We start from the raw sequence: 15,462 nt of genomic DNA, 5'->3' as shown, positions 1-15,462 counted from the left end.
TGTGTAAAAATCTTAAAGCTCAGAATATACATCAGTAAATAAATAATTGACCCATTGCTAAGCCGTCCAGAAGGGCTGAATGCTTGATCGTCTAATTATTAACTAACTTGAATCTAAAATTACTTGTCCCTTTCTAGTTTCAACAACAATAACAAACTATACCAAGCCTGTGGCAGTAGTTATTGGGTAACCCTATTAAAACTCGACTTTGATGCATTTGCATGTTTTTATACCGAATAGTCTAAAAAGTAACTATGTAGATTAGCTACAAACTTAAATAACCAACGTTGACTGACATAGTTCACGTCTCTCATATTTTTTTTATTCGCAAAATATTTTGTACTTTGAAGTTGTAAACTATGAAAGTAATCGGATTTGAAAGCATTCTATATATATATATATATATATATACATATTGATGGTAAAATATATTTTTTTTTTAATGGAAAAATTGTAATACACTTCGTTTATTTTTATATTGAAACTGGCAAATATTCTTTTTACATTTAATGAAAATGTATTTAACTTGAGTAACAATTTCTAGTGAATGGCAAAAAATATCGTTTGTTTAACTACTTTTGAATTCAGATTAAAAAATTAATCTTAAATTTTTAGAAGTATATAATACGAATATTTTGCTGTAAGACTTTAAATCGTATTATTGGTGTATTGTTAACCCCCGTAACGGCTAACTCAACACGATGTATAATAATATTATATAATACTCATATAATATGTATTTTATTGTGCTCGCCAACGGTTTCAAAAGTCGGTAAGAGAATAATATAATATTATATTGTACGTAGAAGCGTTTGTATGTGCGTTTCGAGCACCTATTTAATAATATTATACGTGTAGGTACAACGTATACACTCGACGGACCGACTCGAGTGCAAGTCTTGGGCGGTGGTTCGCACGATTTTGTTGCAGCTAATTTCAAACATCCTCCGCCAACCGCGGCGGCGAACCCTACACCCGGCACGACAGTCACAGCCACTCGAAATCGGTCGGCGGACGCGACCAGTTGGAAATCCCGTCGAGGGTGCGTCCCGCCAACGTACAACATTACACTATCATATTACTACAGTAATGATATAATATAATATTAAATCATCTGATCTGCGTCATTATTAGCATAAAGCAACGGTTTTACGGGCGCAGTATACATTTTGACACTCGACGTTTTTAATGCCTATTAACCAGACACTGATGCCACACGCACACACAAACAGATATTTATATCGCCATAAACTATAGGTACCTAACTATAGAGGTACCTGCTGGTGAATTATTACGGTGTTTAATTCGGACTCGCCGGTGCTGATTTTAGCAGTTTTCGTGTGAAACGGCCGTGTAAAATTGTTAAGCCCCCGGAAACTTGTTTGTACTATATTTTTTTATTTTTTTTTTTTTGTTTTTTTTTTTGTTTCAAATACGTATCAGTGGTGGTCGTCGTGTACTTGGCACTATGTTGTGCTTGCTGTTATTGCACTTGTATAAACGAGAGTGTCCGTTTCTAATTTTCGTTGGTTTGCCAGACCGCAACACATAATACGTGTATATACTTATATAAATGTTATTACACCTATGTATATGAATTGGGCGTCAACGTACATACGCACAGCGATAATAATATATAACAGAAATGTTTAAGTACCTATACAACTGACTAACGTGATCCGTATATTTTTCTTTTTATTCAACAGAAAAAAAAAATAGTATATTTTCAACTCTTAAATATTTTATACGTTGTTATATTTTATATTTTGTATGCCATATAAATGCTTTTTTTTTTTATCTTATTTCAGAAACTTTATCCTGGACCGTTAATCATAAAACTAAAAACATCATTTTATTTATTCTTATTCTAAACGTGCGAACTTTATTTTTTTTTAATTTTATTTTTTAACACTAGAAATAAGAATTGTTTTATTATTTTCCGTTTGTTTAAAAATGTTGGAGATTATGAACAATGACACTGAATTAACTGTGTAGGATGTTTATACCTAAATTTAAATGTAGATATTAATGTCTAAACACACCATATTTTAATTGTGAGCTAAAAAACACCGATTTGTGTTCACTAAATTTTAACTTATTACAAGTGAGTAAGTAAGTTAAAAAGAACTACATTTTTTTTTCAAATAAACTAATAAAATGAATAATATAATATATAATAATTATCTAATTTTTGAGTAATAATACTGTATATTATTTAAAATTACATGCTGAAAACCGTATAGGTTTAGTTACTAACCCAATTCTATTATTCACGGATAGAATCAATTGTCTAATCATTTTCGTCATTGTACGCCAGTGGTTTTTTTTATTTGTTTCCTTTACCTTCATGATTTTTATACCCAAGGGCCGCCTCTGTGACAAATGATAATCCTATAGAGAATAGACACATATGCAATTTATTTATACTTAAATGTAATGACGTCAATAATTTTTATTGCAAAGCTTTTTCCTGTAGTTTTTAATTACATTTCATTAATAAAAGCATTAAAGTGTTCATATATATTTCTCTTTACTATTTTAAAACCACACACACATATATATAAATATATATCTTTACTATTTTAAAAATCACGTGCATTCAATTATTAATGAATTAAGTCAATGGATATGTGTTTACCGTGAAACAATTTCGTTTGTACATAACACACATCTTTTATTTACTCATAATGGCAAAGGTTCTACAGTTTAATGTGTAAATATTGAATTTTAATTAGTAAACCATAGAGTTACAAAGTCATTGATCATTTAAATTTTTATTTTGTTTGAGAAATTTCCCGATTGGCCACCTTCAACAAAATTAAAATATATTATTTGATTTGATTTACAAATCGTAAACAAGAAAATATTTTAAAAATAAAATAGAAAATAAATTATTTGTAAGAAAGATTTACCTAAAATACTATCATATAAATAATTTATAAACTCATATATTTGTGACTTGTTTTAGATAAAAATACGAAGTTTTTAATTAATTAAAATTGAACCTATTATATAGATTTCAATTTGTGGGTATATACACATTTCATTTTTAATTGAAAGCTGGTTATACTAGAATGAAATGCGGAATATATTTTGTATATCGTAAATTAATTTAGTTAACGACAGAATTCCATGTCATACCAATCTTTTTTTTTTAGATATATTTTGTCGTACATTTTCAATTGAAAGTTAATGAATAATTGAATTGAATTCATTACTAAGTTCAGTTAATTTTATTTATTTATTATTATTATTATTATTATTATTAAATGTGGTCGTCGTGACTTTGATGATGAATATCATTTTCAGATCGTTTTTAATTGTAAACTTTTGTCAAACGAAAAGACAGAAACAATTATTTCAACAACTATAAAAAATTAATTTTTGTATTTTTGTAGTCTACGTAATATATAATATATATATAAATCTAACACCCACAAATTCAAACTTGGTATACATACAATTAGTCGGACCAATCATGTTATTTATTTTATTAGTGTATTTTTTTATGATTTTAAATTCTTATATGCATAAAAAAAACAAAATAATAATATAAATAAATAATAATAATTAAATTTTTTTTTCATCTTGAAAATAATAAAAAATATTAAATTTTTGATAAATGTTTTTGTATAGGTAAATAAGTATTTCAGCGTGAATTTTATTTGTTGTTTTAACAACACGAATTGTTTTAAATTAATTTATTGTCACAAAATTTGTTCTGTATAAATCAATTTATATTGTATAATTATATTTTACTGTCTTGAATTATTATATTATTATTGTAATTTTATAATCAAAATTATTTAAAACATTGGGTATTTTAATGTAGTACATTTCGGACTTTATATTATTTGTATATATTAATTTATGTTATTTGTTAAGGTCATTTATTTACTTCACTAAATCTCAAGAAAATAAATTTATAAAATTTAAACGGTATAATAATTGTTGTAATTTATTTTTAATATAATAAGTAATTTAAAATACATTTCTGGATTAGTTTTATATTCGTTTGCTGTAACTACTACCATTAAGCTGTTTATATGTTTCATTAAATTTGGATAAAAAAAAAAAAAAATACTTTAAATGTAATTATTGCTTGTTATGCGCTATGAAAAATTACATTTTTGATGAGGTAAATACCTTAAGCGAATTCTCGTCAGTGAAGTTGGATTATACAATATACATACTGAGCGTCACAAAGGGCCTATAATGGACGTGCAGTATAAGTCTCGAGGAATAAATAACCATCGAAAATCTATTCTAATCCATTGCAATGTCAGAGGGTTAAAAACATACGAATAAATCTATCTATAAGGTGCACAAGTGCGCGCGATATATATTATTCTCTTATCACTTTTTCTTCTTTCTTTTGACCTGCTCGCACATGTACAAATGGCAATACTTCTTCTGTATTTTTCCTATTCCAATACATTTAATTTCACCGCATCAATTACTCGTGGCTTTTCTTCTTTTTTTTCATCTCATTTGACGACACCAGTAAACTATAGGTACGTTGTATTTATTATATACGCTCTCGGAGTCTATCAGAAACTTCAGGCAGTAAAAATTCAGTGAAAATCGTGGTCAAATGGTATCGCTGTTTGTTTTCGTTTATTGTGTACCATTATTGTACGTAAATCCAGTTATATTTAAATTGGTCCGATGAACAACAACGTGGATCTCTCGTTTAATTTCACCCGCTATCACACGCACAACATGTCCTATTGCGATTTTTAAAGAAAACTGAACCACACGTACCGACACGATGTTAATCCCTCCGGGTACACTGTTGCGTACACCACACATCGTTTTCATTATACACATATACACACATGAGATCGGTCCATAAGTCAGAAACCTCGTTATAGTTAGACGTATTTTTACTTCTGACTCCCTAGCACGCAGTCACTTGGGCAGAAAATCCAAAAAGCCGTATATATAATATATTATCTAACCGACAGATCTAACGCGCGTATCACGCAGAAAAGCGAAATGATTATTCTTTTCTCTCGTTTAAGTTTTTTTTTTTTTTTTTTTGTTCACGTCACGGCCACTCCTACCTAACTTAACCGTTCTTTACACGGTTATACAACGATTCCTACACCTTTTTCACCGTTCTATATGTCAGTGGATCCATTTGTATAGGTACCTACTATCAAAAACGCATACCACACCTATATGCGTAATGGTGCTGTGTGATGAACTTAGCAGCTATAGAAAAGTCATTTGACTTTCGTAACAAAATATTTCATTACACTCAGTTGTATTCATAATAACTATGATAGTCATAAACTCTACGATACAAAAATTATCTAACCAATGTATATTTTATAGAGTTATAATGTTAGCTACATTGTATTTTAATAATACGTGTATTATACATTATGCTAACTTTATAATTTAGGTTCTACCTACCCGTGTATTTTCTGATAGTTTTCCGAAATATAATATTGGCTGCTCTGTGCCTTGTTATATAAGTGTGTGTAGCACGCGTTTTATACGTACCCTTCATACCCGATGTCATCAATAATAATAATACACGCATCGGTGTCTTCATATATATGCTATATATTATAAAAATATGTGCCACGTGTGTATGCGATTTGTCAACCTATTCATATTCGTATTATTTATACAATATGGTCAGCCGAAACAAAAAAAACCGTTGTCTTATGCCGTAACAAATCACAATGAGACTTGTCCGTATATGCATAATAATATACGTTACACGATGTTTATATAAAATGTTTGGAATTACAATTTACTATTTGTATTCCGGAGACCATACCAACAACATAAATACAATACTGTGGTGTGTTGCAAAAAGTTCGATAAAATAATAATACACATAAAAAAATGATGTAGATTGGAGTTAGTACCAAGTAATTTAATTTGGATGATATTTTTACGATTTTTTCCTTTTCTATAAATGTAAAAATCTAGTAAAAATCGACAGAAATATTCAGATGGGTATAAAAATAAAATTTAGTGACACTAAACAATATTATTATAATATTATTATGAATTAAAAAGTTGTTTATTTTATTAATTTTTAATTTAAAATAATTAATTTTTAAAACATTATTCTAAAAAGTTATGGTCTTTGTAATAAGTGTGTAATAAGTAATAAGTATTTAACCTATTACTATCGGAATTTCAATCTTTTTAATCTTACACTATTTTTCTTATTCTTAAAAAATATTTTTTTGTGGGATGTTTAAATAATATATTAATAATCAATAATAATCAAGGAAAATATAATATTACAAAATAGAATTATATTGTATTAATTGTGTTTTCAATATAAATAAACATTTTGATTCATTAACATTATTACATTAAGTAGTAAATAAAATTATAGAAAAAAAAAAAAAAAAATCTTAAAATCCTACATATTTATCAATAATATACTTTTTATACATGTTTGTATTATGATATAATTCTAGTAATAATATTTTTGTTATTTTACATTAATGATCGTTTAAGATGTATTTTTAACTTAAAGTTAAGTCTTAAAACTTTAAGTTACATAGTGTTTGTATTTATGATAACCACAAATTTATATACTTCAAACTTTTGATGAGTTTTCTTAACATCAGTCACTTAAGCTTTAATTTAGGTACTTAATAATATCATATATAATTTTCCAACTTTAAAAGCGTTGTTTAATTTGTTTATATCACGTGTATTGGTTAGGTTACAAATTATATAATATTTAACAAATCATGATTTCGAAAAATTGTATTTGTTTTAAATAGTTTTGAAATACAATATTTACACAATATAATAAAATACGTATAAATATATATACTTATTTAAATATAATTTGTGTAAAAAAAAAACTATTAGGAAATTAATTATTACAATAATATTTTCAAAGAATACGTTTTTATTAGTTAAACACTTATTATTTAATAACAGTACAATAAAAACTATATTTTCACGCAAATGATTGAGTTATGATTGAGTTTCAATAAATATAACCTTTTAATAAAATCAGATGTTAATATAATATTATTATTTTATTATTGTATATTAATATTTATTATACAACTTGTATTTTACGATAATAAGTTATACTTTCAATTTCAAATAAAATTCATTCTAAAAACGATGAGATAAAACAATCTTGTTTTAAAAATAATGTTATTGTTATAGTTACTATATAAACATCTAACTCGTGTAGATTCAGTAAACTTACCAAAGTTGAAATTGGAATTGAAAGTATACACCGATTTGATTAAATTGTTGGAAATTGGTGAATTGAATAGGTAGTAACAAAACAGAACATAATCAATTTCAACGAATTCACTAAATAATTTAAAACATTGTTCGAATAAAATTATAAATTTCAATAGAATATGCATAACTTAGAGGAGAAAAAATGTTCTATTTTTTGAATAAAAAACAAATCTTTATTAAATTTTTAAAAAAAAACAAAGAATAAGTAATTTTTAAACTGTCTAAAAAGAAACAAAATTAATATATTATAAAACATTTTGGGCATAACTACTTGAGGTGCTGAATTATAAGTTGCACATTTTTATGACAAATCATCTTTTTTATATTAAATATTTAGTACTACGAGATCTTGTATGCACCTATTTTAAAAGATGTGCTCAATCATCATTTATTCAAAATCTAATCGTCTCTTTTCTAGACTTTTTCAATAAGATTGATTAAACCCAAGGGAGTGTAAACTTTCAATGCACCTACGCATTTTAAATTGATTCGTTATTTATTCATTAATTTCTTATTTTAATCGCATGAACAATTTTAAGTCGATGTAATTGTTGTCTTATTTTATTGTAGTAATTAATTACGACTTAGAGACTAGTGTACAACACATTAATATAGTTTTATTTTATTGTCGTAATATGGAAAAAATATAACTTATTTAATTTATTTTACTTATAAATTCTGAAATTAAATGACTGTATTGTTATTCATTTGAAAATATTTAATAATAAAACGTTTAATAAATTAATAAGTTATTTGATTGAGTATTTCGACCATGCATTATAATTGTGTAATAATTGTGTAATAATTGTGATTTTGTTTTTATTTAATTTAATTTTAATATTTCAATTCTCCTTTTTCAGTGCACTGTATTATTTAATATCATAATATTATATTCCAAAAATATTTCAAATATTGAGTTGTCAATTTGTTTTATTTAAAAAACTTATAGTTCGTTTCCATGATTCACTCTTATGCATTTTAATGGAACATCTGTGTACCGTGTTTCGTTGTCAAACGGCAGATAATGAATAATAATAATTACAACTTTACTTTTTATGTTGTAATTTAAATAGTAACATATTATTTTAACAATTAAAATAGGATATTATTATATAGTAGCATTTATTCGTGATAAGTTGACTAAATGAATTGAAAATTTTAAGTCGCCGAGGTTAGACAGTTACCGAGAGTTAGTATGTGAACATGATTGTAGATACGTTGTTCTGAAGTTATGGTAAGCAAAAGTCTCGGAAATGGGCGGTGCATGCTCACTGCGGAATGATTATTATTTTATCATTGTATTTTTTGCGTACCTCTATATGATATTTGATTTCCAATTATGACAAAACTACTTTCTATTGAAACTATACAATAATGAAAATATCGTGAAGTTTGTTCACATTGTATTGCGATCTAATTTAGTGCACTAACCTGTGGATAGTCGCCGTCCCTGGTCTGATAGTCGAAAACGTAGAAAAACGATTTGGTCCTCCGATCCTTGTTGAGGTCGTCGGCGGCCGGTGTCTTTGGCTGGCTGAGCATGTCACCGGTGTGCACCAGCGGTGCAACGTACTGGGCGTCACTAAGCGCCGCAATTGTCGCGTCCCTGGTGTTTATCGGGTGCAGGACAGTCCGCTCCCAGTCCGTGTACTCGTTGACAATGGTGAAGAATATCTCGGACAAGTGATAGCTGTATGCGTTCCGGACATACGTACGCAGGATCTTGTCTCGACGGTCACCCTCGAAGCCAGCCTAGAACGAGAGAGTATTAGATATATATTAAGGAAATTATTGAGAGAGTGCATAAAGAAAGAAAAGAGAAAGAGAAAAAGAGAGAGAGAAAGAGAGAGAGAGAGAGAGATTGACAGAGAGTATAAGAGCCAAACAATGACAGAGAGTTACAGTGGTGAAAATGGGTGAGAGAGGGAAAAAAAGGACTTTTAAGTTTCTTGTACGACTCGGCGATCCCCCGGGAACGAGAATCGGACGTGACAAAAAAACGTGGTAGGGTATTATACGCGTTAAAACGAAATTTCCCTCCAGAGTCATTTCAGAAACACCTAAAAGAGAAATTAAAGAGACCAAAGTTTTTGGTTGTTGTTCTACTCAAACCTCTGCTGCTTTTCGTTTTTACCATCACAATGTGGTGGTATCAATGATAATGTATTTCGTTTTTGGATTTATACGACATTAATATGCAAAAATAATCGTGGGAACGCTTATCATTAGAAATCGCATTATGCCGTGTAAAATAAAATGGTTTTTTAAATTGTATTCAATACGGGAGATAAACGTAGTTAAGACTACCAGAAAAGTCGTTTTATTCGATGATCAGAATCAAATGTTTAATTTTAAAATATTCAACAAAAGTAAATAAAAATTGAAAAAAAAACCTCGAAACAAGAGTTTCATAAGTTTTATCTAAAATTGTTATACCATACTCATGATAATAATAATATAACCCGTTTATTATTAATTTTCTATTGATGTATTTCTGTGACATACATTTTGGGCCTTGAAGAATTCGATGAACTGGATACGATTTGTACGTATTCTCAATGTGCAATCAATTTATAGAATCAAATTATTTTATGTTATAGTTCAAGGAAGTCATATAATATATTATTGCTTTATATAGATTGGAAATAGATAACTAGTTACTAGTGATTCACCGAGACTTTTTGAAAAGTCTACTATTCTCTACTCGTATTATTAATTTTAATTTTTGAATAGTTTTTTTTTTTTCAATAAATTATGGTATATTGTCGGTTTTTAACAAAAACAAGTATTTAAATCGTGCAATTAATAATTTAAAAGTATACTTGGTTTATAAATTTATTTTATACAAATAACTTAAAATTCATTAGGTACCCAAGTAAATCTAGTAAAAACTATGTCTTAAAACAAATAAAATACTTCAGAAAAGCTATTTACATTGATCCAATAAAAAGTTATGAACTAACATAATGAAAAAAAAAATAGCTTAATATAAAGAAAAATTTATTTTTATAAGAAAGATACTATAACTTAAGATGCAATAACTTTATTTTATAATATAGTGTATTAAACCTAAATTTACAAGGAGTAAAAACTGCCAGGAGTTAAAGATCTCCGATATTTTTATTTTTATTGAGTATTGAAGTCAAAGATTTTTTTAATCTCTATTTTACTTTAAATTTTGAACTTTATTTTTTGAATTGAAGTCGATCGCGACACCCTTTCGTATTTTCTAGAATTTTTAAATTGTTTTCAGAAAACAAATAAAATATTCTTTTTTTTTGTAAATTTGTGTATATCCCACGAATATAAAAATTAGATTTAGAAAAAGGCAATAAATAACTATGAAAAAAAATTTTTTTTTTGTGGATCGCGACAACCTAAAAAAAACTCGAACGTGGATCACAAGTCCATTAAAGTTGGCCACCCCTACTCTAGATCAACATTTTTGGACTAAACTAAAGTTTCTAAATATTTCAAGGTAAGTACAACAATATTTGTATATAACCAACACATAAAATTGTCTTCTTTAACTTTAAGAATACTTTAATCAAGAACTACGTCGTATTCAAATATATCGGATTGATCACAATTTTTTGTCAACGATAATTTTTATATAATACTTTTTAATATATTTTTTCACCACTGACGAAAAAACTTTAATAGAACAAAGGTAAGTTGTTAATCAAGTTATTATTAGGCCAAACGGCATGTTGGGGCTCTTCGACTGTACCAATTGCAACGATAAAGGAAATAACGGAAATATTGGCGAGGGCATGTTACCTGTATGTCATTGGAGCTGAATCTCCAGAGCGCTTCACTCGTTACGACGCCAAACAGCAGGTCGTACTTATTGATGCCACTACCAAATTCGAACTTTTGAAACTTGCGGGCGCCAAAAGCTACGCTGGATCCACTGTACCCGTCAAATTCGGGCAGCAGATTGGTGATAACGTCTTCTTGGTAGTTGCTCTTGACCACTACCCCGTCGACGCTGGGACCAAACGCGCTTAGGTATGTGGGTAACGCAACGCCGGCGGACATCAACAGGTCTAAGGGCACTTCCCGCAGACAGTCCACAATTGGTTCCGGGTTGTTTCCGGTCCCGTCAGTTGTACAGTTCACCTGTTTGGCCAGGTCCAATGCGTATGACACGGGGTCCTCGACTAGAGCCCAGCTGCTCAGTGCAGAGCCCGACAGCAGTATCGCTCGACGGAAAAGTCCTACGAAACAAGCACGCAATTATTATTACGTTATTATTTTCAATCTATATATTTTAACAATTAATCTTGTATATTGCATTAAAAGAACGATTCTGAACAGGACATTTGTTAAATTATATATACAAGAGAATAAAAAAAAATTAAATTCACAAGTTTCAAAAGGTTTAATATTTAATTATGAAAATATAAAACTATAAATGTTAACAAAATTAGTCTAAAAAATAAACACGAAACAATTGTTTTGTTTTCTATAACACCAATTTTAAATTAATTAGCTATATTATTGGAATTCCGATTAAATTTTTTTTAAATAAAATTCTTTATCGAAATATGCAAATTTTCACAATCTAATTTTTGGTTGTTAAACATATTGCTCGTTATTGTTTATGTTTACTGATTATCATCACAGTATGCACTTAATATAAGATCCATGTATGCCTTTGAAGAGGGTGCAATATTTTAGATTGAAGGAATAATTTGATTTATAGAGTTGAGATAAATCATTTTAATTATTCTTGTAAATAAAATAAAACAAAGTAAATTTACGAGAAGTATATTGATTTTGTCAAAATGATAATTTTAGCTTTAAGATGCTTATCGAGTGTGCCGATTATCAGTGCTAACATACTATAGGTATATTGATTTTGCTGGTTAATATTGTATTATATTATTAAACACTTAAACTTTGTAGTGAACTCATATCAAATTAAACGTTATTAAACACTCTAACATAGTATGTTGTATATATATTCCAATTGAAAACACGTATCGCATAGGATTTATATCGTAATCAAGAAACAGATAAATTATACATATAAATTAATACTATCGAAAATTAAAGAATAAGTCATATTGATTATATTATTTTTTCGTTTAAAGCAGATCCTCATATATTATTTTCATATGTGTTGATTTTAAAAATACAAATTTATTTGTATAGGTATAGGTTCATCAAACCTTAGGAATACTAAACACAAATAAAGTCAATAAATAAAAATTATAAATTGAAAAAAAAATATATAAAAAAAATTGTTGATGTTTATCTTAATTTTTAATTAAAAAATCTTATAGGTATTTGAGTTATATTATTTGTTTATATGATATTATATTGTATTATAAACCAATGGAATCAAAATCATACATTTTAATATAGGTTAAAATCAAACACCTTATAATTTATGGTTAAATATATTTAAAATCCTATCATTTATTTATAATGAATGTAATTTGGTTTAGTTTAATTTTACAATATATAACTACCTACCTATTTTAAGATACTCTATAAAGTTGGGATAATCTAGGATTTTAGAGAAGGTTCAAAAGCTTTGAGGTATCTAACTTTACAGTTTATCTTTTACATATTAAATTAACAAAAAAAAAAAAAGTTTTGTAATAGGTACTTGATTTAAGTTAATTTATTAATTATTTATCAAAGATGTTTTTGAAGAGACTAAACTAACCCTAGGGCTTAAGTTATTATTATAAACTAATTATATTATTATTAAAATCAATAGTTGAACCTGTCTAATAATACTCAGTTCTACAAATAAAAATAAAAATATAATTTATAATTTATTTGCAATTCAATTTGTATCGTTAACAAAAACATAGTTTTATTTTTTTAATGATAAAAATAATTGATTTCCGTTCAAAGGTAAATTAAACATAGAAATAAAAAAAGATTTTACGTAAACTACACATAAAGTAATATAATTTTTTACAAATTTTGATAGTCGATATTGAATAATTGTATAGGTTATATGAATGTATGGGCTTAAATTAAATAAAAGGTATTTTAATGGTGCATTAAATTAAAATTAAATTAGAAATATTTTGGGTTCATTGCTTAGGAACAACATTGTAAATATAATGAATTAATATTCAAGTGTCGGTCTCAGAAAAGGGTGTTATTCATGAAAGTATAATGAGTACCCTTTGTTTTATTGATCTAGAACACTATTACCAGGAAAGAATATGGCATTATGTTTAAAAGAATTGCAATTCTGGTCCATTAAAATAATTAAATGCTTAATACTAGACAATTTTTCAATGTTTTTTTAAAAATAAACAAATTTTAATTTTAAAAGAAATTAATTTAAAAATATATTCTTAAAAAATATGTCAGTAATATTTGTAAAATGTCTCATCCATATTATATTCAATTGTTACATTTTTTAAATATTTTTTTACGCGTCTGTATGTTTATGATTAAATAAACAATTGATTTATTTATATAAATGTGTTTAATTACCATTTATTTTCTAAAATATACATTTTAATTAGTTTATTTTACCTAAGAAACTATAAAGGAATTTAATTTTAAAGAATTACAATCAAAGTATTATAAATAAAATTATGTATATATAGTGCATACTATATATTACATAGAGAAAATAATATAAATTTAAGTTATAATTAAATAATGAAAAAATTGTATAAATTAAAACCATAAGTATAAATTATAGGTCCAAAACAATGTTTAAAATTGTTTATATTAATCCTAAAATCATCATTTATAACGAATAATCAAATTAAAGATTTACATATTCTTGTATTTAATTAGAGTCTAATTTTTACTAAAATCCTATACCTTTAATAAATTAAAATATAAGTGTATTTATTATACAGTCATATGCATACATACGCATGTTACATATTGTAGATAGTAATAATATTGATTTCTATTGATAACGTAAATTTAATATTCAATAATATACCTCTTTTACATTATGAAAAAAAAACATTGTCAACGTTTTTATGTATCATATTTTGGTGGAATACAAGAAAAGCTATCCAAAAAATATCCAAATCAAAAACTAACTTAGTTTGGAATATAAACAATAATTATAATATTGATAATATTAATCTTTAACATTATTTTTCTGTAGAAGATGTTTAAAATAACGTTACTCTTGAATGATGCGATTATAATATTATTATTAAATCAATGGGATTGAATCATTATTAAATCTATAGTTAATAAGTTTTAATTAGAAAAAAAAGATTGAATTAAATCTCGACTATTTCTTAGATTTCAAATTAAAATTGAAATACCTATGTATATTATGTATTTAAAAAAGTTATACATTAGAACATCGTGTATATAATGTAGAATATAAATATATACCAAGAAAAAGAAAAACATTAAATTTATGTAGGACCTAACCCTAACCCTAAGTTGTGTACGTTTTTATCTTTAAGAAGCACAATTTTGAATATAGACGATCAGGCGTACCTACAAATCTTTAGTAAAAATAAATTATGGTAAAACACAATAAAGAAGATGAGATCTTTTAAACGTAAACGTTTACATAATTGATATACTTAAATGTCCAACAACACGATATGGCACATCTGAAATCTCGATTAGTATTAATTTAAAAATGAAGTGCTCAAATCACGTTTGTCAGAATGCGTTCAAAATTATTAAAATAATAGTTAAACCGATACTTGTTCTAAATAATGAGTTTTACCGTTCAAATCCAGTAGAGCATGGCCGAGTTTATAAACCCGACGGTGTGCATTAAGTATAAGCAATTCAAATTTATTATAACAGACTGTATTATTCAAGGTCTACGAGCGGAATAGCGTGTATTTCCTTTTGTACCTTTGTCCTATAGTGTATATAAGCGATTAGCATACGATTAATTATTATTAAATTAGCCCTCATTGAAAAAAGTTATTTAAATTATGTATTCGCGTCATTATTTTTATTTTATTTTCAACTCAATTTAATACAATCCGTACCATCCGCATTATATAAATATTATATATACATCAAATATATATATATACATTATTTAATCTTAGTGCTTTATAGTAAAAGAAAAAAAAATATGTACCTACAAAAGGAAAAACATTTAAGAACCTAAAATAAAAATAAAAAACAATTATTTCAATAATTGTTACTCATCCATAATAAATATATTATTTTACATTTTTTTACATTTTCAAACACGCATAAAAAACAAATATTAATAATTTCATTTTTCTG

The 15,462-nt window shown here is 26.5% G+C and overlaps 1 protein-coding gene across 2 annotated transcripts in view; it reads right to left on the bottom strand.

The window, feature by feature from the left end:
* Positions 1-15,462, bottom strand: part of LOC113554118 (neuroligin-1-like) — a 274,533-nt gene that overhangs the window by 21,751 nt on the left and 237,320 nt on the right. For both annotated transcript variants that reach the window (XM_026957831.1, XM_026957824.1), the window contains 2 exons: positions 11,029-11,468; positions 8,680-9,000 (listed from right to left, as the gene is read on the bottom strand). In XM_026957831.1, coding sequence (XP_026813632.1) covers positions 8,680-9,000; positions 11,029-11,468 — 761 coding nt within the window. The remainder of the gene's footprint in view (positions 1-8,679; positions 9,001-11,028; positions 11,469-15,462) is intronic.

This window comes from Rhopalosiphum maidis, chromosome 1 (genome assembly GCF_003676215.2).
Source record: "Rhopalosiphum maidis isolate BTI-1 chromosome 1, ASM367621v3, whole genome shotgun sequence".
Taxonomy (NCBI): Eukaryota; Metazoa; Arthropoda; class Insecta; order Hemiptera; family Aphididae; genus Rhopalosiphum; species Rhopalosiphum maidis.
The sequence above is the reverse complement of the archived record's forward strand: the minus strand, read 5'-3'. Positions and strand labels throughout refer to the sequence as shown.